Here is a 24,068-nt window from a genome sequence, read left to right as displayed (position 1 = left end):
CCCTGTAAAAATATGCCTACACACTCCTTTAATTTCTTTTTCAAAAAGCAGGGTATATATGCACAGCCAGCCCTTCAGTTGTAGAGCTGGGCGTTGATGTTTCTGATTCACCCAACAAACCATCATCACTCTTTCCTCTCACCTCACGACCCAGAATGTAGATATAAAAGCTTCTCTCTCTCTTGATTATAAATGGCTGTGAGGATGTTTTCTCTGATTCTTCAAACATGGTGTTGAGGGTTAGGGAAATGGTGTGTAAGGTCTTTTTGAATGGGTGAGAGAGAAAAACAAGATGAATTCACAAATGCTGTGTTTTGAGTATATGTATATTTATGTGTATAGTTTCTTGATACATTTGTGTACAGAAGTTGAGTATAACTGGTCTTCACATTTATTACTGGGTTGTATGTACAGCAGTTTTAAATTGTTGTGTAGTTACTTTGATAGATGCTCACACCCTTGCTGGAGCTATGCTCTCAAAGCAATAAACAATCTCTCTCACTTGTAAACATATCAAATTTTATAATTACTATTTCTTGTATAATTTATTAATTTTTCAACTCTTCCTCTCTTCTTGTTTTATGAATTTTGTTATTATATAAGTTTTTATAGTTATTTATATCCATTCCATTTTAGGCTATAAACGGTTAGAAAAAGTACAGTTTGATCTATCACACTTGTTAATAAAGAATTGTCACTTTAAAATTTGTCATCGTCATTGTTGTTGCCACTAGCGCCTCTCTTCTCACACACACAAACACACAAACACACCCACACAAGCGCGCGCACTATCTTAACCTTTCAACCTCGACCCTGTACTTCAGAGTCTGCGGTGGAAGTGGCGACACCTTGCGGAAGTGATGACACCTGATGGAGGCTGGTGTAAGAGTGGTCGCAGTCGTCGATACCGTTGTTTGTAAACAACAGTGGAACCTCTCCAGTCGCGTGACCTCACCCTGCGCGAGTGACGGAGCAGAAAAGCCGCGCGCGCCGACAGCCGAAAGTGCACGGTCATTGTGACGTCATCACGTTCGGAGAATCCGGCTTCATCATTATGCATGCACGTGACCTTTTAGGTCAGCGGGTTTGATGGTTTTACCTTGGTTCTTATTTTTTCGGACAGTAGGTTCTCGAAGGCAGGATGACCTGTACGCTGACCCCACACTCCACTAGCGCCTGAAACACTTAGCCAGGTCACGTTGACCTACATAGCAACTCATGCATTTCTTCTTCCTTTTGTAATTTGTCATTTCTTTTTTATTATCTTTATTTATTTGTATGTATTCCCTAAACCTAGGGTTTGTTAAGAGGTATTGCTGGCAAGGTGTTAACGAGGTTTTTGTTTTTCCTTGCCTCGGTATTGTACTCGTGTAGTACTCATGCACTCTTATAGTCGGTGCAACTCGCGGGATTCTGTATATATAACTGTTGCTTTTCTTTATTCAGGGATCAGAAATTTCTGCTGTTGCTAGATTAACATTACTTTAGCTCATTTAGGAATGCACATATCGTGGGTGTTAAAAATATCACTAAAGTTATTAGATAATTAAATTATTTACAATTATTATTATGAAGAGTTTAAATTAACCGAGTAACACAAGCTCTCGCTCTCCTTTCTGTGCGAGAGAGGTCAGTTGCGAACATATTACAGTCGAACCTAAAAGCTCCTCTCCCAGCCTTCCCGACTCTAAAAGTTCAAGCTAAGTTCTTTGTTTTCAATACCTACAGCCACCATCACAAAGAAAAGTCTGCATGTGTAATGAACCATGCACCAGCTTTCAATCACCAATCAAAGCGCCGGGGAATAATTAAGGGTCTGGGACCCTGCGAATAATTGCATCACCCAGCCACAGCAAAATAAACTTGAAAGAGGGGGAGGTCTCTATGACCTTTTTTTAAAAAAAAAAATTTTTTCAAAGACACGAACGGAGGACCGCTCAACCACCCTTCGCCTAAGACACGTCTCTCTCTCGCGCGCGCGCGCGCGCGTGGCACGCGGGGTCAGTGACTGCGTGCGCCGGCCGCTTGCATCATATCCGGGTCGAGCGTGTCGGCTGGTTACTGCTTACCAGCAAGTTGGAGATAAATAGAGGGTGTCTCTGCCGGATTCAGGAGTTTACACTTTAGTCTCTCGGTGGCAGGCTGTCAGAGTTCGTACAGTTCACGTCGAACACCTTTACCTTCAGTTGTCAACGTCGCCCAACGTCTGTCGGTACTTGGAAAAAAAAAAAAAGCGCCGAGCCCTGATCTTCATACAAACAGGATCACAGTGAGGACTTTGCTGATTTGTCTTACTGAGGGTAAGTACATCATTATTTTGTCTATAACTGATGGTGTTTCTAGTGGTCGTCGTAGTGTAGGTGATTTTGTGTATTTTCTGTTGTTGTTGTGTGAATCTGACTTGATCAGCGATGGTGTGGCAGGTGGCTGTAAAACAAAATTACGTAAACAAAAACTGTAGGGGTCATGTTTACACAAGTAGCTGTATGTGACCGTGTACCTGACTATGATGACAGACGTGGACCTGTACTTAATATATACAGGTGTACAGTCCCCCACTGCCACAGACTGACGAACTACCACACACACCTTTCTTCCATTTTTTTTTTTCTTTCATTCGATGAATTCACACTTTGACTACTTTGTTACCCTTTAGGTAAAGATCCAAACCATGAAACCATCACATCATTAAAACAGTATATTAATTAGTAAAAGGTAGTAAATCCACTCCAACGAAGTCTACAGAAGGCATTTACAACAAGCAATGAGAATAATTGTTGAGTACAAAACCTCGCCCATGCGCACTAACCATCTCACTATAAATAAAAGGGGGTTCCCATGACCTCAACGAAGTAGTTCAAAGCTTAATCCCTCTGCTATTCACTTTCTCTCGAACTTTTGAGTTCCTCTCATCCTTCACTTCTTTTCCTCTTTCTCTTTGTTTGCCTTTCTTTTATTTCTTGTTTTTTTTCGGCTAATGCGTCTTATTACTTCCTCTTCTACGTTTAAAAAAAAATCCGCTAGTGTGCAATGAAGGAAGGAAAATAGCAACTTGTCCTGTCTTTAACCATCAGTATCTCATTAAACAAAGCGGGTGAGATCATACAAGGCACAGACAGAATTAATCCTTTCCAGCTTTGAGAGTTCTATATATTTTAACCCCCGGCAGGCTCTGGTCAGCTCGAGTTTCACGCTCGTGCAGTGTCCGTTGTCACAAAAACATGTTTGTGGATGTCAGCTGACTCGTGGCCCCGAAGGTCACCCCGATATGGAAACATCGCAGTTCGCCTCGCCGAAATTTCCCTCGATAACACGGAGATGATCAGTTGGGGAAAATGCGGCGAGGGATTTAAACAGGATACGGGGGATTGTCCTGCTGATCCACTAACGAGTCTTTGATCATCGCCAAAGCCCTGCCAGCCATCCAGCCAGCCTCCCTTACCATGGACAGCCGTGAAAAATACACGTGCATCCGTGTGACATCACAGAGATGGTGATCCGGTTTAAACCTGACCCAGAGCAATTTAATTACCGGTTGCTCTTAGATGACACTTGAGTAGATGTTTGTCATCGTCGTGGGAAGCTTGTGCACCAGGGATGTCCTCATCGCCATCCTGGACATAAAAGCTGCTGTGTCTTTCAGACCATCATTCCTCATCCGAGCTTCCAGTCGACAAGACACACATCCAGGCTGTGTATACTTGTGTTACCTGTACAGGTACGTCCTCTCTTCATGATCTGTGCATCCAATGTCTAGGCCTCGGTCCTAAGTGTAGTATTCCAGTTTTAAGTGCTTGATCATCTACAAAAACAAACTTCCGACAGAAGTAAGTTGGGAGTCTTTGCAAGGCACATGCCATGATCAGTTAATCTTTGTGGAGGGTCAAAGGTCATGTCATGCGGGTCATTTGAAATGCTTAATACTGTTGGCATGTTGAGTTGGTACATTGCCTGTCAAGAAGAGAAATCATACGTACCTACATTTCCATTGAAGTGGGTTCATGACATATTTGTCTAAGCTGTGCATTTGCCTCAATGATCAAGACTTCCTTCATACTGAGTGAACTCCATTCTGTTTATTATTTATCTAGCTAGTTTGCTGTGAGAGTCGCTTGTAATCAAATTTTAGAGAAGCCATGTTGTAAACCCCACTGCTATGAGGCATTTCATGAAGTGGAAATATTTCTACCATTCAAAGATCATTCAATGCAGGTGTTCGATCTGCCACACCGTGACTCAGCAGTCTCGGACCCTGAATAATTCAAACCTGCTTGGAACCCTTCTCTGGGCTTGTGTGCCATTTATCAAAAGGGATCTCGCCTGTCAAAGAGTAAATAACATGCTTCTTTTGTACGAGCCACTTCGTCACCCTGACTCAGGGTAACAAGAGTTCAATTTAAAAAAAAAAAAACAAAAAAAAAACTTGCATTCATAAACTGTGTGACTGACTTGTCACAGGGGGAGTAGAGCTTAGAGGTAATATGTTGGTGTAATATGATCTGTTTGAGGCATCACGTGAAGATAATAACTAAAAACATGGCTGCCTCCAATCTCCCTCTTTTCCTTTACACGTCTATTCATTTTGCGACCAAGATTAGAATGTGAAGGATGAATTCCGCAAAATGTTCCCCCCTCTGTTGGCGAATTTATAGTATTGAAAGATAAAATTTTAGTACTGTCATCGAATGTGTCCAAAGGAGGGGGTCTTCACTCGTGACAGAACGTTTTCGCCCTCTGAAGATTTCTCGAAACTTTCGAACCGAGACATCGTTGATTTTTTTTTTTTTTTAACCTAAACGTCTCGAGTTGTAATTGGTCTCGCACGCCCTCGACAACCTCACGTAATGTTCTTCTTTCTTCACCCAACGCACCCGGAGAGAGTTGCTGTATCCTCCGGATGAACTCGTCACTAGATGTCAGTTTTTAACGGAGGGGTTCGGTCCCACGGAGATAAGCAACTCAAACATTGTTGCGGTGGGGTTGTGTGTGTGTCAGGCGACCTGGTGGTGTGGAGGTGTAAAACCACTTTGTCACCAGGACAGGGGGTGGACGACTTGTCACCACTAGACTGAGAGGCCCTGGGTTCAGATCTCGTCTCGGGACACTCCCTGTATGTCACACCTGTGCGAGGGCTGGGCGTCGGGGGTTGTCTCCTCCCCCTTCCCTTCTCACTCATAGTGCGAAATCACCTCAAGGTGGAAGCACCTTCCTACTACAACAGACCAAGGACAGCGAGACGGGTAGATCGAGAACATACACCTAGGGTTTTTTTTTTCAAATATGGCACCGGTTTACAAGACTAGACCACACTCACCATTAGTTGCTGGGTCGCCATTTAACATGGACTGTCAGAGATGAATAATTAATCTTTTTAAACCGCACCTATGGGATGTAACATCCTTTTCTCTTCTTCCTTCTTCTCCTTCAGTCTGGCGTGTCAAAAGTGAAATAACCATGAAAGGTTAAATAAAGTTCAAGGTTCACTGACGCTGTAGGCGGTGTCAGCTTTCCTCTTTCCCTCTCGGGGTGGGAATGTTAAATCTCTCCTTGTTCACTCATCACTGGAGTGTAAGATGACCCCTAGAGGACCTAGCACTCGGCAAAGCACAAGGGATTTCCTGCACTCTGTTTCCCTCTAGGATGCACCTCAGCACCTAATTCCCCGCACCCCACCTCCCTTTTCTCTCTAACATAAACACTCATTGCTAACAGCGAAAACATGTACACATTAAGTTAACCATCTGTTATTTATTCATTAGCCAAAAATCCCTGTCAAACCAGACAACTCCCAACCCCCATCTTTGCACATTTTCCCATCTTTAGTGCAATTGTTGAGTAGTGTTTCATTTTCTTTTCCTCAGATCGAGAGATGGGTGTAAAAGAAAAGCATAACAGTGACTTTGTTTATTTTGTTATCCTAGTAAATAAAGATTTATCATTAGTCACTCTTTCTCTCCATCTCTCTCTCCCACTGGGCTTTACCAACTGTGAGGCTTTGTTAGGACTAGGACCACAATATGGAAGCAGTCGACCATGACCTGAAACCGGACACGTGAGCAGGGCGTGACCTTTCTTAGTACTGAAGTCTGTTTTTAATCCTCAGCCCTTCCCTGATGACCTCGACTGCACACAATGTAGAGTATTGTAGACAATGTAGATGGCCACAGTGGTGTCGGGCGGCTGAATCCGGTTTCATGAATCATAGACAGATGGTTCGCTTCTTGGACAAGAAACTCATTGATTGGGTTTATGTTTGATGACCTCATCTGTACCAGCCACCGATTGTTGCTGATGGTCAGTCCAGCAAAATCGTCAACGTTTTCAGCAAATCCGCCTATAGGACATCAACAGACCGATTGTGTTTCTTTTTTTTTTTAATGCTGAGATGTCCTGGCGAACTCTATATTCTTAGCAAAGGACAGAGTTCTGTTGTAAGAGGCCGTCTCTGGCCTACACTGAAAATTTTTACTCATTAATATATTGATGACTCATAAGTTTCCAGGACATCAGTACAATCCTGACGAAAGCATACCAAAACCTGACTCAGCACTATCGCCATCGACACAGTAATGGCTGGCCGAAAAGCTGGCTGGCCTTTCTGAACGACGTCAGACCAAAGTTTGAATAGAGAGTCTGCTCAGTGGCTTTGTTGTCCGTAAGAGTGTAACAGGAAATGAGAACAAAGAATTCGCCATGACACAGGTTTTATGACTGTGAACACAGCTCGACGATTAAGTATTACTGGACAAGCGGCGTTTGGCCATCATTTGTTGGAGCTTGGACTGGGCAAACAAGTTTGTGATGTCCACAACAATGATACCAAAGATTGAAAAGGGGAGTTTTCTTCTAATTTTTGTTTTTCTGGGACTTGACTAAGGAACGACCAGTGAACTGCGACCAGACGGGACAAATTACAAATCATTTTTATTATCCTGACTACAGTTTTTTTTTTCCTGATACAGTTTCAACATTTAAGATCGCAATATCCCACTAAAATCCATCTCTTCGTGTTCCAGATCTTCTTCATCATGAACCCACCCAGGCAGATTTCACCGGAAGAAGAGAGCTTGACAGCGGAAATCCAGAAGAATCTCAAGAATGAAGAAGTCGTCATCGAAACGTTCGACACAAAGCAAGCCTTCGTTCCCAAAGTCAAGATCTTTCTCCGGGGCAACGCTTTGCTGATCCTCACCATGGTGGGCATCGTGGCTGGCTTCGCCCTGGGATTCGGAATTCGAGAGCTCGACCCGTCACGTGGCGCTCTGATGTGGCTGGGTAGGTTCCAACAGGCTCCTCTCGCAGATGAATGAGCCTGGTGATGACTGCATGAAAGGAAAGTGTGGTTGCGCGTGCTTGCGATGTCGAGGGGATAAATTAACGAGTTTTCGAGATGGCAAAGTAATCAAATTTGTATCCCAGCTTTGATGACGAAACCAAAACCAAGTTATGTAGAAAAATAATACTAATAATCAGGAAACCAAACTGTTTCTTTGGCAAGAAACAGCTTGTAGTTAATGAATATGGTGTAGGTGTGCTAACATCAGTCCTAACCTTACTTAGGTGAATTGTTGTTTTGTCTGTACTTCATTATCTTTTGTGATTAGCAACTGATTTGTCTGTCGCTAGGCATGCCGGGAGAACTCTTTTTGCGTCTCTTGAAGATGATGATACTTCCGCTCATTGTCTGCACCGTTATCACAGGTAATTTAACAGTACATTGATCATTATGATAGTCATTACATTCGGTATATTTTGGTACATTCAGAAAAATCTTACTGTCTTTTGTTAATACAAAATTTTATCGCTAATTTTAGAAATTGTATACAATATTTAAGTAGCATACATATATTTGCATCCATCATTCCACAAGTGTGATCGATTAAAAGTGTGAAAAAAGTGAAATCAAGTTTGATATATTATTTGTGAGGGGTTTAATTTATTTTCCTTTTTGCTTGAACTAATTTTCTTTGTCTGCTCGATTGTTTGTTTTAAGGGTTGAATACTTTATATCTACAAAAATATTTCCTTATATAGTATAGTGAAAAATGTGAAGTATGTTTGAGGAAAGACTATTTAGCATGATTTTTTTCATTCTCTCTCTCTTTCCCTCTCTTTCTCTTCCCTCCTCTGTTGGCGTCTGCCATCTCGCTATTGTTCCTCGTGATATTGCAAAATGTACGATGACAGACGGACAGACAAACTAGACAGTGTATGTCTGATGAAATCTGTTAGGGTTCCTTCCTCCCACGTCCCACCGGGTGACGCAATGAAAATTAATATCCAGAAACGCAGATATTGATCTGTGGTTTCACATCCCAACCACACCCCCGACAGGTTAAAAGTGAGTTTTGCTGAGCTGCCTGGATATTGAAAACATTGAGAAGGCTTTTGATTGCATCAGCTGACGAGAAAGAGCTGTTGCTATTTTATATTGCACGCCCACCCTCCGTGACAAAAATATCATTTTTTTTTCTATTTTTATGTCAAACCGTGTTGTTGAGCGCGATCAAGGACGAGGGCAATATTTCCAGAAGACAAAGTACATGTATTTCGCCATGTGCTACGTGTTATAATTTACGCGAGAAATCGCCATGTGCTGGCATAAGGATTATTAAGGATCGGTCACGTGGGCATGTGATGCGCCAGTAATAGTTGAAGATCGGCTTGTACAGCATTAATTAACGACTGATGTAACCTTTTCTCACTTCTGCCTAGTCCGTGCCACTCTACTGTGCTGACACCAATCTATATTCTCCCAATTATTTTCTCATATTATTCACATGCTGATTGAATTTTTTAAAAATACCTGTCACAGTAAAGACATTACCACAACCCTTTAAGTAGACAGAAGCAGTCCATGCTCCCGATCCCCGTCATAAAAGCTAGAGAAGCAGAAGGATAAATATCAGTTGATACAAATAATGATGGAGCGAACAGCCTGTTGCTCGGAGTTCGAACGAGTCCTCGCAAGATTTAGAAAACTCACGTATCCGTCACTGCGCGAGCGAGAGAGGCTGACCTCACGCCCACACATTGACGTCACTTCCGTGTATATAAAGCACGTGATGACAAGGGTCTTAACCCTGCCAGTCACGAGGAAGCCATTTCCATAATAAAGTCGTTTTCAGCTTGTCTCTGTGACTCTATTTTAAGAAAAACGACGGACAAGCTGATACTTTTTTTTATTTTAAGCTTTAAAAAAATGTGGCGACCGTTTCAGACCCAATTAAATGCAATTATCAACAATATAGAAATAGGGGAAAATAAAATAGAAAAAAGTGTGAGAGGATACTAATCGATTTGTGGATGGACTGCCGATGATCATAGCTGACAGTTTATTTATTTATTTCACAGGCACCGCCTCTCTGGACCCTAAAGCAAATGGAAAGATCAGCGCTGTTGCCTTCGCCTACATCGTCAGCACAAATGTCATCGCATGTGCCGTCGCCATCTTTCTGTGCCTGGTCATCAAACCAGGTTAGTTGGCTTAATATTCACTGACCGCGTGTACACTTCTGTTGGTTGGAGCAGAGAGGATCCTCTTTGATTGCTCACTTGTTAGGTTGGAAATGCTGGGGTTGGGGGTGTGAGTGGGAAATCGTCTGAAGACTTAGGAATAATGGTCAGTAAATCTCAGCCGATCTTCTTCAACCGGCTGACATGTCAAGGTGGTCTGTCGATCTGTTTCTGAAAGAAATCGCATCGAGTTTTGTCTTTTATCTGGTCTTCCTCTTTCCATGACATTTTTTTTTTTTTTTTTTTTTTGACATGTTCAGAAGACAACTTTTTTTTAAAATACAAGCAGTTTGTGTTTGGGAGAAATGGTTGGCCTTATTGTGTAGCAGAAATGCCAGCAGGGAAATGAATAATGAATTGTCCTTTCAATGACATGTAAGCTTAGAAAATAATACCAGCTCTCGTGTTGAGACAAAGCGCTTTTCAATCATTTTAAAACCTGTTTCCTGTTTTGAATGCGATTTTTTTAAAGGTAAAGGAGGGAAATAAAAGAAATGAATACAATGGACATTATGTGACTGATTGAGTACATTGTAAAGAAAGATGCATTGTGGGTTAAAAAAAAAAGTAATCTGCACATAATTTTAACAATCAATTAACTTGATTTTGTTTTTCATTCTTACAGGTGTTGGTCAGCTGTCTGTAAGCGCCAACACTGCAGAGCAAGAACCAATGGAGACGCAGGACATTTTCGCTGACCTTCTGAGGTAAAGCATAATCATGTCAAACATTTTTTCTTTCTCTTCCTTTATTTTCTTATTTTTTTCTACCCGCTTTGTCAAAATAGAGTAAGACAGATGTGAACTTATGGAGAAAATATATTTTTAATTGTCCTCCTAGGAATAAAACAAAGTCAGGTGAAAAGTTTCATTGCAGCTTTATAGCTGTGTATATGAGTGAACACGGGAGAGAGAATTAATTAAGAGAGTAATTAATCTATGTAAGTGTAAATCTGTCTTTATCTTTCCGTTTTCATGTCAGTGAGTGTGTTAGTTTTTCATTTATGTATCTGTAGGTTTGCATTTGATGGATGATTCACGGGTAGTTTTCTTTTCCTTTTTTTGTCAATGTGTCAACTTTTTTAAATTTAAGCGAAATGACCTTAGCTTTGACTAGTGAGCAGAACTTTCTCTCTCTATATATATATCATTTTTTTTTAAACTATAAGTTAAGAAGCTAAATACTGCCATGCAAATAACATTTTTTAAAATTCGTTTTCTTTCAGGAATATTTTCCCAGACAACATGATGGAAGCAACCTTTAGAAAGGTGTGGTTTCTGACTCTTGTTCTTGAACAGAATACTGTTTGCTTTGGCTTTTAGCTTGTGGCGGGTGTGGCTATTGTATTAATGTGAACAATGAGATAAGCTGCTACCTCGCAATCCGTACTGATTTCTTGTAGCATGAACTGACTTACCAAAATGAAATCACATAATTTCATTAGTCATTCAGGAATTAACTGAGAAGTAATAAATTCTTTGTTTACTTCAATTACCATGCTATTGGTAGACTTCTTTTTTTAAAGTAATGCTTTTTTGTCTCAAATTTAAATAATTTCTTTCTTATCTTCAAAAGTAAAAGTTATGCAGGAAAAAGATTCACAGTCACTAATCCTAATTTTTAATTTTTCCAGAGTCAAACAATGTACAGAAAGAATTCAGAAGTCGTGGAACGAAATACTACAAACGGAACATCTATTGTGTCGAGCCTCATAGCACTTTCTAAGTACTCTGGAAAAGCAGACGGCATCAACGTGCTAGGTAAGAATGATGTCTGTTGTCCACTAAATGTTTGTCAACAATCCGTTGTGACAGAAGGATAAACTAAGTTGCTGTCACACCTCCCTTTTCTCAGAAAAATGATTTTTGTGCAAGAAACTTTAAAACCTTAAAATCGTTTTAATGTATTTCTACTTCAGGACTTATCGTCATCTGCACGGTGGTGGGCATCGCGATGAACCAGCTGCCAGGACAAGGCCAACACGCTCTTCAAGTTCTTTGCTGGGGCCACTGATGTTGTCCTGTTGATAATCCGTTGGTTTTTCTGGTAGGTATCCACTACTTTTTTACTGCAGGTAGTTTACAGACAGCCACTCTAGTTGTTGGGTTTTTTTTTTTTTCAGTAATCACTTGCAGGGAATTTTTCTGGTTTGGTAATTTGCAGGTTTCAGCAAACAACGGCGATTCTTGTAAAGGACAGTCCAGGCTAGTATTTGTTTACGCGTGTGTGAACATGTAAACAATACAACATAAATGTGCTGAACCCCCATGTACTCAAATATCTCTGGCACTGTTCTTAGAGTAGAGGATGCGAAAAACAACTGAAATAAAAGCACATAATATTTAGAATAATATCTAATACATATTACTTACTGTTTTTTTAACAATTAAGCAGTCTTTTAGGTATGGGGACTGCGGAACATATATCTAATAACACCATATAACATTCAGTACACAGCTTGAGTGTAATATGCATGTTATGTAACGTGTGTCTAACGCTGCCTCACCTAGAACTAACTTTGTCTAACTTATCTACGGATATTTGTATTTCAGTTATAAATAGTTGAATTTGTGATCCTTTCATCTTATCTGCTTATCTTCTTCAACAGGCTGACCCCGTTGGGCGTTGGCCAGTCTGATCGCGGTCTCCATCGCAGGGGTACACGACATCAGCAACGCCTTCGCCCAGCTGGGCAAGTTCGTGCTGGCCGTGTCCCTGGGTATCGTGCTGCACCAGTTTCTCATCCTTCCCTTCATCCTCTTCGCCACCACGCGCCGCAACCCCTTCAAGTACCTCCTCAACATCGTCCGACCCTGTGTCATCGGCTTCGCGTCCACCAGCACGTAAGTCACTTGGCAGCTGTGAAGGCAGCTGTGACCACGAACCACGAACTTGTATTAATGGACTGTTTTCAGTTAACTTCTAGAACGAGGCTGGTGTGTAGAAAGCTTCCGGTTTAGTCCTATTCATTGTTTAGGCTCGCCGAGACTAACAGTGGAGAACTTCGCGTTGGTCTCTGCCGACAGAAGTCCACTTATACACGTCCATGGTGTGATTGTCACATCTTGCGATGTGCTGTGCGTGTCACATCCTGCGCATGAATTATTTTTCCTATTTTTCCCTTTACCAGGGCGAGTGTTAGATGTAATAAAAATCTTGTTTTGCCTATTCTACCACTCTTGTAAATAAATAATTGTTGTCATTATTTTGTCTTTAAAAATCATCATTGTACTTTTCAGGGGAAAGTGTTCACAGTGTTTGTATCCCTTTGTCCACTCACAGGGCTGTCGCCATTCCTGAGATGCTCGAGTCCTGCGAGAAGAACAAAGTGGACAGCCGCGTGGCTCGGTTCGTCATCCCCTTCTGCGTCACCCTCAACGCTGACGGAAGCGCGTTGTACATCACTTCCGCTGCTATTTTTATCGCACAGTTAACTGGAGTCGGTGTTGGAGTCAGTGACGTTATCATCATCGGGTATGTAGATGAGGACTGTCTCTCTGCCTAGACTTAGCTCAGAGATTTTTTTCCTTTGTTTAAGCAAGTTTTGTCAAAGGTTTTACATGAAAATTATGTCATTGTGTAAAACACATGACAATTGTGTAAATCATATAAAACCATTTTCTAGACTGGTTCAAACCTTCGTTTATATTTGTTTCGTTAAGAATCTTATTTATTAGGAAGCCACCCTGTCACGATGACAGGGTGGGTGGAAGTGGCAGGGGTAGAGGTGATGTTTTGCGTCACATGTCAGTATTGTACGCAGGGGAGTGTCCATTGTTCTGACGCCCGGTGTCATGTCACGTGCAGGGTTCTGACAGCTGTGGCAGCCATGGCTATCCCGTCAGTGCCGAGTGCAAGCATCGTGACCCTCGTCGTCATTCTGACATCACTAAACATTCCAGCCAATGACATCGCTCTACTCTTTGCCGTGGAGTGGTTCCTGTAAGTCCTCCTCTCCTTGTCGCCTCTCTCTCTAAATTATGTTTGAAAATACACAACGCTTTACTGCTGATTTATAAAGACCTTACCAAATGTCCATAGAAAGACATTTTGATGATAATTTTTAATACTTAATGGTGCTTGGCTCACGAAACATATAATTATTAGATCAAAGGCTGGTCACAGTATAAGCAGCAATTGTGCGTTGCAGGAATGTGTATTTCTTTCATGTTTTGTTGTGTATGTTTTCACAAATATTGCTCGAGTTTGTATATCCTATGTTGGGTCAACATAGTTTGTGGTGTGTGTGTGTAAGTGCTTTCGAGCTTCATTGTGTGCCATTCGTAACCGTATATTACGTGAGCATCCAAATGTTTTGAAGTTTTTTCTGCTCTTTCAATAAATTTCTCTCTCTCTCTCACTCTCTCACTCTCTCACTTAGAATGACATTTAATCAATGCTGTTCTCGTTGCAGAGATCGAATTCGCACGACCTGCAACGTCGTCAGCCACACGTTCTGCGCAGCTGTCACGCACAAGTTTTGCCAGAAGGCCCTTCAAACACATCCCCAGGACAAGCTTGATATCGACTCCGAATGTGACGACATTTCCTCCTACGTTTAAACTGAACGTCTTCAACTTCACGTCTTCTCCACGGACCCAACGTGAGGACAATACTTTGAGCCAGCGCGCCATCAGCAGAGGCTTAGCAAAGGGAAATAACTCCTGCATATCTCTTTGCGCTTTGCTTTAGTGATAGACTCCCTTTGACTGCAGATCGCGACATTTCGGGGATTGAGTCGTTCAAAGACGATGGCAGAACGGCAAACACGTGACTGAAGTGAAGGGGCTTTCCAGAAGCGCTGTGTGGCTCAATGGTTAATTGTTTTTAATTTGCTACATTGCCTGGCAACACTATCCAGAGGGACATTTCAAGATTCCAACAGAAATGCTGGATAGTCGACTTTAAGCAATCTCACATCAGAAAAGACTAATAATGTTAGCACTTGACAGGAAAAAGTCTTCCCGCTGAACCAATGAGTTTCTGTCATACACATGAATGCGGGGTGGTTAACCTGACCTTTTCAGAAAGTGGACTCATCAGTACTTTTGACCCTTACCGAAAAAAAGCTCATCCTTTTGGACAAACACCTGAAACATTGATTTTTATCATTCGTTCATGCGGCTTGATTTCTTATCCCTGACCTTTCGTGACAAGATGCAAGTTTTAAAAAGAAAATAAGACTGGTCAGTGTGCTGTCTTTGTGCCTGGGATGCTAGTCACCGGTGAACCGAGGCAGCCACTAAATAAATAAATGCTCGTCTGCAACAGAAACCGAACTGCCCAAGCCCATCGGAATGATTTGTAGAGCGTAGTGAAAGCAGATGACAAAAAGGCGGGGCATCTTGGAGACAAGTACAACGTAGGTTGGTGATGACATTAGGTTTCCCTTTTTTTTTTTTTTGTTTGGATGATCTGCCCACGACGAGTTGTCTCATCCGAACGATACTTGACGGCATTATTACTCGATGTCGACCTATTATCATTAAATCTTGTATGTATGTTGACACTGCAGCACTTGCTCGATGACATGACAGCTTTGCAGTTTGCATGGTGACATTGCAGCCTTGCAGACAGCAAGATAATATTACCATATTACGGTTTACGTTTATCTCCACTCTCTCCCCTTCTCCACCCTTCTCACCACTACCCCTCCAGTTATAAAACTTTCTTACCCTCCATACTTTGTTAGCTAACACCGTACACACGCTCGGTTTCATGCGCAATTAGGGATTCTTCTAAGATATCCCTGCACCAAAACTCTAGTCCCAACTCCGTTACTTATTCTGCGTCATGACCTGTCTCTTCGCTTTTGATGGCCCGGCTTATCATCCACGTTCTCGTGTTACTTTCCATCTGTGGCCATGACAAAGGACCGAAGGCGATACTGCTTCGGATGTTTTGAATGGAATTATTCCATTGTTGGCTATTGCTGGAGTCGATCAAATTTTATGCCTATATTACTGTAGCAAATTCTTATGGAAGGACTTGGCATCTTTTTTTGAAAAAAAATACTGTATTGAGAGATTGTTTACTAATAATCACACAAAACAAGGGTTTTGTTGCCATGAAAACAGTTTGATGTGGATGTTATGGCAAAGATAGGTGCAGTGTAAGAAGCTGGCTTGTGTGTCACAAGCTATAGCGAGTACAAAAACGATGCAGTTGAGGAAGGTGGCGAAAATGTTCACCAGTGTAGTGACCTACTGACGCCATACTGAAAAATTATTGTGTAAAGTAATACTGTCACAGGATGAACGGAGTGCCAGGATCCTTCCACACACACACACACACTCAAACCAAAAAAAAATAAAAACACTAGACAAAAAATGTGGCATTACAGGCAGAAATGTGAAATCCGTGTCATTGAACTCGAACAAAGAACATTACACGAGTTGGTGCAGGCTCCTTGTGTGATGATAAGTGAACGGATATTTTGTTGATTTTAAAAGAATTTACATTTTTATTGTTCTACTCAGCATCGATTTTGATGTGCGTGGGGCATAATTGTTTTTCCCGAGAAAATATTTTTCTAGTAATTCGTCACCTTTTTGTGCATGTTCATATGATTATTTGTAATTAGTGTACATAGGTGTAAGATATATATTTATGCTGGTGGATTATTAAAGATGCTCTTCAGTGTAATTTTTTGCGGTGTCATAATGAAGCCGGTGCATTTGGGTGTGCGCATTTGTATTCTTGTTTCTGTACATATGTGTGCTCGTTCGACTGCTCTTGGTGAGAATTCAGTGTTGGTGTCTCAAGGGATGAGTGCGTATGTCGGTGGTAGGAATGGTATGGGAAAGTAATGAGTGTACTGCATATCGTGACGGATGGTCGGGTGTGAGGAACTGCAATGAAGCAACTGCGTCTTCCAGATTCCCAGACGCATCATCTAGGCCTCCAGTGTGGCACTGCAAAAACCAACTGACTAAAAACACACAAGCACGCGCGCGCGCACACACACACCACTGGAGCTTTTTACTAATAAAATGAATTGTAGAGTGCGGCACTTCATTTCTGAAAGTTTTCTCGTGACAAGCCCAAAGCATTTAGAAGATTTCAGTGTCTGCCTTCAAGTGGACAAAAAATATCTTCCAATCTAGAATTACATGAATTACGTGATTCCGTTAAAAATAATTGTAGTGGAGTGATATATGTATACTTCTACATGTCACGCTAAATGTGACTGAGGCTTTATTTCCGTTAAGAAAAAATATGGAGAAAAAGCGTTTTCTGATGACATGTCACAAGCATTTACGAGGCTTCAGTGTCTGCCTTCAAGCGGAGACAAATCTTTTTTAGGAAAGGAAGATAAGAAGCCATTTTACAAAGGATTATTTACTCCTATACGGGGCTAAAGGGAGTAAGACTTAGTCTTCTACACTGGATAAAACCTCTGTTAGTGATGTCCTTAACCAATTATCAGCAAATGTCTTCAAAAGTCCACATCAACATTAATTGTTTGATGTTTTTTTAGGCAGACAAGTAGGTGGCGGTGTGCATTCTGCAGTCAGCTTAGCATGTCGTTTGAATCCGGTTACTTGTGTTCATTCTTAATCAAATCGAGCAGCCTGCTAACTTTTTTCATTAGATTCGTCACTCTCTTTAAAAAGGATTATAAACAAGTTCTTTCGTCGAACAGTGATTGTCCTTTCTCTATCTTTTAATGACACACGTCTTGATGTAATCCACATTTTTATTTATTCTTTACCTTTAACAACCTATGCACCTACTCAGCCCCTCCCACCCCATTCCATTTTTTCTAATATTACAAATCTTGACAGCGATTTAGCCATACATTTTAAAATATTTTATTGTTTCTATGAAATTCGTTTCCTTAAAATGTATTTTGACATAGATACTTTGAGAGGCATACAGTGACCTACACCATCCTCTGATCAAACGAAAGCAAAAATAAGCAACAGCTGGTAAAGTTACCTTAAGTGCAGGCTGTAAATAATAAAAAAAAGACCCCAACCCCTCCCGCCTTCCGAAAAAAAAAATCTATTTCGAATTGATCATGTCAGCTGTGCATAATATTACCTTTGATTTAAGGGAGAGGCTCCCATAATCCATTGCCATCTGGTACTTTTTGTATAAGGTTTTTTCCACATACCTTTGGCAACTGCTTTCCACCAACTCATGTCAAAAAAAAAAAAGGCACAGCTTGTTACCAACAGCAGCAAATATGCATCCTGCTACAAGCCCATGCCTTGTCCAGTTACACTTTCAATGGAGCTGTTAGTAATTAGGGGCGAGAAAGAGAGAATAATTGTCTTAGCTATATGTTCCGGTGTTTGCACATTCTTCTTGTCCGCTTGGCTGAAGCACAACAGCTCACACCTCCTCCACCGATCGGTAATGTTTACATTATGTCCTGAATATTTCCTTCAGAGAGGAGAATCGATCTGCTTCTAAAGTGTACCCAAACGCGAATGTCACGCAAGGTACAAGTATTTAACAATATAATAAATATTAGCTTGACAGCAAACCACACAAATACTAGGTTTAAAAAAAGACAAAAACAATATTTTAAAAAAACCTAAGGAACTGAAGGTTGTTAAACAGCAGGGAATATTATTGTACCTAACACAAAACAAAAGACTAGAATAGGGCAACAGAAGGGATCTGATAACCAATATATACACTTCTATTGCGGACCAAGATCAAGTGATAACAACATCAAATGAGGGCACCAGCGAAAATGAGCAACACCTGCGGCGTCACGGAGCAGCAACCATGGTCCATGGATGTGTAAAGGTGGATGACTGTCTCCCAAGACCAAAGCTTAGTCTCTTGCGAAGTTCTCCGCTGTTAGTCTCTGCGAGCCTAAACAAATAATGTGAATAAACCGGAAGCTTTGTATACACCAGCCTCGTTTTAGTAACTAACTGGGAAAAAATCCTCTGCCAGCAGTCCAGTAATACAAGTTCGTGCAGCAACTTTCTTCCCACACCTCCACAAACCACTCCCCCTTCTTGCCTTTTCCATTCTCCACTCCCCATATTCCCACCCACCAACCACCGTGCGAAATCGCCTTTAGGTGAAAGCACTTCTCCCTCCCAAAATCAGCAACTTGACAGTGTCACACACACTTCAGTGAGCCGACAGTAAAGTTACTGTATAGCGGACCATAATAAATTAAGACCTCAACCAAAAGTCAAGAACATTAAACAGATCTTAAGTGAGTAATAAAATAAACGTCTTGCACTTAAAACATCGTACTGATATGCCCCTGTTTGAAGTTGTAAATTTTTTTTTTAAAGTAGTTATATCTGTTTGATTTTTTTTTTTAATGTCCCACCCGTTCAAATTTGCTCTTATTTACTTTAAAGTTGATCAAGAGGTCAAAAATAAGGATGTAGATGGAGGGAGGGAGCAGGCTTTCCTTCTTCGCGAGAGGAAATCACGTTTTGTTTTCATGTTATAATAAGCTTTTTACATAGTACTGATGATGAGCGGGCCTCCATAATTCATGGTCAATTTATAAACAATTCGCTGAAGTAAATAGCTTAAAGACCAACCTGACTGGAACCAGCAGCAAACTCAGCACTCAAGCAGACGACGCGTGACGTAGCATGGGTATGACGTCAAGCGTTGCTACAGTCACCAAAAAAAGGCCTTGACCTTTCCCCGCGAACCGGATAAAAATAGCCTGGAATATGGCGTCAAATGTTGAGGGTCGCCTGCTTGTCGCCATTGCGGTCTGTGTGTGTGTTTTGCCAATTCACGAATGTCAGAACAAAGGCGCGGCAAGCCCCAATCTAACCACGGCCTGACAGTGATAATTACAGTGGTCACTCTTGGTGTCATCTTTGGTTGGACTTTGAAACTGATTGAATGGTTCGACGACAGTTTATTTCTTAGCCAGCGCAGACGTTGTTGAGAGGCTTGCACACTGCGGCGACATCAAAACTGAAAGGTCCAACCCATCAGCTGTGGATTGTGCTCCCAACCACGTAGTCTACTCTGAGTAACAGAACACGTGGTACAAAGGCGTGAAATGATGCGACAAGGACCCCTTCCCTTGCGTAGGGAATATAAATGTCACCTGTCATTGAAGCAGTCTACGCCACTTCTTCACACGACTGCCCAAGTCTTCTTGTCCCCCTTGTGGTCGTGTGACAGCCATGGCGCTGCGCGGCCTCCGTCTCCATCCGTCGTTGCGTGTGGTGTTGGTCGGATCCTGCGTGCTCTTGTTGGGGTTGGTGCTGGTGTCGTTCTTACGTCGTGAGAAGCGCCTTCTTGTTCGAGAGACCAAAGTCGTCGCCGTCACCGACACCGTCGTCGAAACGTCTCCAAATTCCTCTTCCTCTTCCCTCCTCTTCCTCCCGTGTGCCAAGACAGTCTCTAAAGAGCGCAAACAACGGAACGTTCTCTCGCACCTGGCCAATCAGCTGAAAAGAGAGCTAGGGCAAACGGAATGCCGGCTCATCGAACTACAGAAACGACTGGGAGAACAGGTAACGACCCATTAGCCATTTCGATCTCCCATATCCATTTGGTCCTTTCATTTGGTCATTTCTATCGTCTTCACAACATCCTCTAAACGTTCACTCCCTCCCACCACAACCAAACTAAACATCTGATTCCTTTTGCGTGTTTCTTCATTGTCTAAAGTAATTGAGAACTTAAAAGTTTGGACCCCCCTTGACCAGTCCCTGTTACAGATACTAAGTGAAACTGTAGGAATAAAAAAAAGGTTTTCAAAATATCGGCATCTGTTTTATGTGAACACACTGCTGTACGAACGGCGGTAAAACCGTTTCAAAAGAATTTAAGTTAAAGGAGACAAGAGGAAAAGTTTTATTCTCACGATGAACAAACCAACACAAATTAATAACCCATCTTGTGAGAAACAGCACAAACGCAGGCGTTGCGAAAGAGATATGTAGATAGATAGTAAGCAGGGAGAAAGAGACTGTAGTTAATGTTACCAGGTGAATAAAAACAAAAAAGCGTTATGTGAGCGATCAGATCAAAATGCAGACCGCTTTTTAAATGGCAGATAAAATCTGTAATACCTAAAAGCCAGTGTTTTGGTATTAACTATGCCTGTAGACCGGAGCCAAGATGTTTGAAAGCACAAAATACGCATTTTGCTAGCGTTGCTAACAAAAACAGTGAAGCAAGAAACAGGTGATGATGACCAAGAGAGAGCGCAAGCCTTAGGTGATAATAATAACCCTTCGTTGTCCCTCGAATGCTTTGGAGACATAAGGCACACAAAAAAAAGAATAAAGAAACCCACGATCTATAAACAGGTAGATTTTATTACTTGATGAGGATGCAGCTGTTATTTTAATCAATATATGCTTTGAGAGAGAGAGAGAACAAAAATCATGGCACACAGTGACCGTCGTGGAACAAACAGCTTATTCCCCATACATCAGTAGAATTGTACAGCTGGCGTAGACAGAGGCCTCATGAACACCTCATGAACTGAGGGAAGGTGGAGGATGAACGGTTGCTACCTTAGAATGAAGCAGGTATTGTGCAAATGTCAGATGTCTTAAACAGCCTCAACCGGCTGAGCATACGTAGGATTTTTTTTCAAAGGAGCCGAGTGGTTAAAGCACGGACTGCATACAAACAGTCCTTGGAATCTGAAGCCTGACACGCGCTCACCAGCTGGTCCAACATCCATGGGGCATAGCTTACTCTTCTCAGCTGCTGAATGGATGTCCGACACTTTGCTCAGTCCTAGAGTAAAAGGATTTGCTTCACATGTGAGATGTCAAGGCTCGCATTCATGGATATTGGAGAATACCGATGAGTAAAACTGTATCAGACGACACAGTTACTAATGTATTTTTATTCGGGAAGAAAATAACCCGCGGGTGGAAAAAAACCGAAAGGCGCCATATCGAATGCAATGTCCATTTTCAGTTTTAATGGCGTTTTCTGCTCTCGGATTATAAATTCAATAAAAACTATATGTGACAAACAATTCTATATTATTATATCTTTTCAGTTAATTTTTTAAGTCTGGATAAATTTTATGCCCACTTCGAATGAACTGAATCAGTCACAAACTCAGCCATTTTACCGTCATGGGAGAAATTTATCGAAATTAGATTCCTCCGATAAGTTACCAGCTGGTAAAAAGATGTTGCTAGGTCTATCCCTTCTACATGAATACGCTATTTGCTAGTTGCCGATTTATTCAGCTCGGGTAGGGTAATGGGCTGGGTAATCGTGCTTCATGAATGCGTAGACAGGATCTTTGTTTAAGGACTGTTTTTTGATGATTAAGTAAAGTTCATTCAAAAATTCGTTCTCCATATACATCCCTACATCCCCATGCACAGGAAGGGGTCGAAATCGTGACCACATAATAATGGCTAATTAACATAAGCTCTCTCCTCTCTCATTGCCTACTGCCTTCACAGTGTAAACATCCACAGTGTGGTGTTCACAACTTTCTGTGCATAGGGATGTAAGGGATGGGTTGGCAATATTGCTTTTTGTTGTTGGGGAGATGGTATCTTACACTACAGAAAAGGCAAGGTTGTGATCATCCTGCGAAAACAGACGACCCATGTTGCCTCCGGGATAAGACCCTTCCCTCACTTCATAACTTCAGTCCCATTCGCTCCCCTTCGCACCGTTAGGCCCACTTACTGATAAAAATGAAAGAACGCACAGGCGGTCACGCGCGCGTGCGCAGTCAACTGATTAATGATGAATAAGAATGTTTGCGACTTTGCCCTTTTGTCTTTAAAGCCCTTACCAAAATCACTTGTGCTAGGAATACAAAGAATCCTGATAATTCACAAGCTTTGCTGGCGATAAGCCATGGCTCGGCCCTCGTTTGGCTGCTCTCCCGGACTTCCCCCCACTCGTCTGTTGCTATAGCAACCTGCTACTCCTTCCGCCTCGTGACAGAGGTAACCATCATTAATCTTCACTTTGCCAACTGCCTGCAACGCTCGCACACTGACACACTCACGCCTGTCATGGACTCATCAATCAAAGACACCGTGTCTGCAGACGTGTATCGCCACCATTTTGCCTAGCGCTCTCTATTTTGAAAAATAGAAATGTCATAATGCATTTTTGTTTTCACGAGCGGAAGTGGAAAGTCCTCACAGTAGGGCAAGTGATAGGGACGTCGGTGTTACTGTAGTGCAAAATTAATGTCTTTAATTAAAAAGGAATTTTCAAAATCCGAGACAATGAATCCCATTCGCGAGGTTACAAGCTTTAAAAGGTCGACTGGCACAGAATGAAGTCAGACGTGTGGCGCGGCCTTAGAATATGAAGACATTTGTCGTCAAGGTAACACAGGGCCAACAGCAGAACCTTTATTTAACGTATTTATGTAATAAACTGTAGTAAAACAAATAGAAACTGCAAAGAGACCTCCATAGAAGAACAATTATTCATTTTTTTTATATTTTATTTATTTATTTATTTATTTTTTGCTTTGGACCAATGCATCACAACAATATGTAAAAATTTAAAACCAAGCAGGCATTATACGTCAGTAATGGAACAACAACTCAAAGCAGCAGAAACAAATGTTCAAAAAATGTTGAAGACTACGATTACAACGTTTGCCTGCATTTTGGTATATGCAATGTAGTATGAGTTTGCATCTTGGTATGAACAGGACTCGGGTCGGGTGGCCAGCAGCGGCGGCTGGTGCTACCAAGACAGCCGTGCAGACAGCCTGGAACACAAGTTCGACGCGAGTCTGGCCGACGCCCTGAGCGCGCTCTTCAGGGACCAGCACGTGGGCAGCCTGGGTGAGGGCCCAGGCATGTATAAACGTCACCTGCTACAGATGGGCCTGGTGCGCTCCTACCACGCCTACGACGGCGCACCTTTCATCGAGGAGAGCTCGAAAGGTGAGGTGACCTTTCTGGACCTAACGGTGCCGCAGTACGACCTCCCCATCTTCGATTGGATCCTGTGCCTCGAAGTGGCCGAGCACATCCCGCCCCAGTTCGAGGACATCTTCCTCGACAACATAGTACGCCACGCGCGGAAGGGTGTGGTCCTGAGCTGGGCCAAACTCATGCAGGAGGGGCTGGAGCATGTCAACAACAAGAACGCGGAGGACGTCATCAAGCTGCTGCGCGAGAAGGGGTTCGAGGTGGACACCGAGGCGAGCTTCGCGTTGAAGAAAGTCAGCACGTTCTTCTGGTTCCAGGAGAATGTAAACGTTTACAGGAGGATACAAACATTTGACGAAAGCGAAGCGTAGTCAAGCTGGGTGGCTGGGATGGATGTCTGCTTTGTACAGTGCCTATTTATTGTCATCTCTATCATCATTGTCGTCTTGGTCGACACAACAATCTTTCTCATCGTCATCAGTCTGCTTTTGCTGAGGGTCTTAATCGTTTGGCAGATGCTTTGACTAGCATTTCAACTGAAGTCAAATGGAACTTGACCTGATTTCATTTTGCTGCTGATTGTCTTACTGTAATGAGAAACCGAGCGATAGATAGAATAGATGACAAAGAGAAAGAATGTGTGAGAGAAAGAGTTAAGTTGGATGGAGGAGGAGAGAGCTAGTGAAATAAACGTGTCCTTTTGCTGAC

The 24,068-nt window shown here is 42.0% G+C and overlaps 2 protein-coding genes across 2 annotated transcripts; both read left to right on the top strand.

Annotated features, from left to right (window-relative positions):
* The first annotated feature begins 2,027 nt into the window (after nucleotides 1-2,027).
* LOC112555474 (excitatory amino acid transporter-like) lies at nucleotides 2,028-16,161 on the top strand. The gene is given in 14 exon segments (XM_025223908.1): nucleotides 2,028-2,300; nucleotides 7,017-7,275; nucleotides 7,627-7,701; nucleotides 9,355-9,477; nucleotides 10,142-10,223; nucleotides 10,742-10,784; nucleotides 11,150-11,276; nucleotides 11,435-11,478; nucleotides 11,480-11,562; nucleotides 12,125-12,143; nucleotides 12,145-12,359; nucleotides 12,799-12,990; nucleotides 13,324-13,458; nucleotides 13,931-16,161. Coding segments are annotated over 13 exon segments (1,533 nt in total). The 5' UTR covers nucleotides 2,028-2,300; nucleotides 7,017-7,028; the 3' UTR covers nucleotides 14,079-16,161.
* Nucleotides 16,162-19,507: 3,346 nt separating this feature from the next.
* LOC112555674 lies at nucleotides 19,508-24,068 on the top strand. The gene is made up of 2 exons (XM_025224146.1): nucleotides 19,508-19,982; nucleotides 23,135-24,068. Exons 1-2 carry the CDS (start codon nucleotides 19,650-19,652, stop codon nucleotides 23,729-23,731), a joined length of 930 nt encoding a protein of 309 aa, XP_025079931.1. The 5' UTR covers nucleotides 19,508-19,649; the 3' UTR covers nucleotides 23,732-24,068.

This window comes from Pomacea canaliculata, linkage group LG14 (genome assembly GCF_003073045.1).
Source record: "Pomacea canaliculata isolate SZHN2017 linkage group LG14, ASM307304v1, whole genome shotgun sequence".
Lineage (NCBI taxonomy): Eukaryota > Metazoa > Mollusca > Gastropoda > Architaenioglossa > Ampullariidae > Pomacea > Pomacea canaliculata.
This window is presented reverse-complemented; position numbering and strand designations above follow the sequence as displayed.

Bases quoted from the DNA above. Each gene is read 5' to 3' on its own strand.
- LOC112555674 (XM_025224146.1), top strand. From the start codon at position 19,650: ATGGCGCTGCGCGGCCTCCGTCTCCATCCGTCGTTGCGTGTGGTGTTG. The intron at 19,983-23,134 runs GTAACGACCCAT...TGGTATGAACAG, and splicing joins AGAAACGACTGGGAGAACAG to GACTCGGGTCGGGTGGCCAG.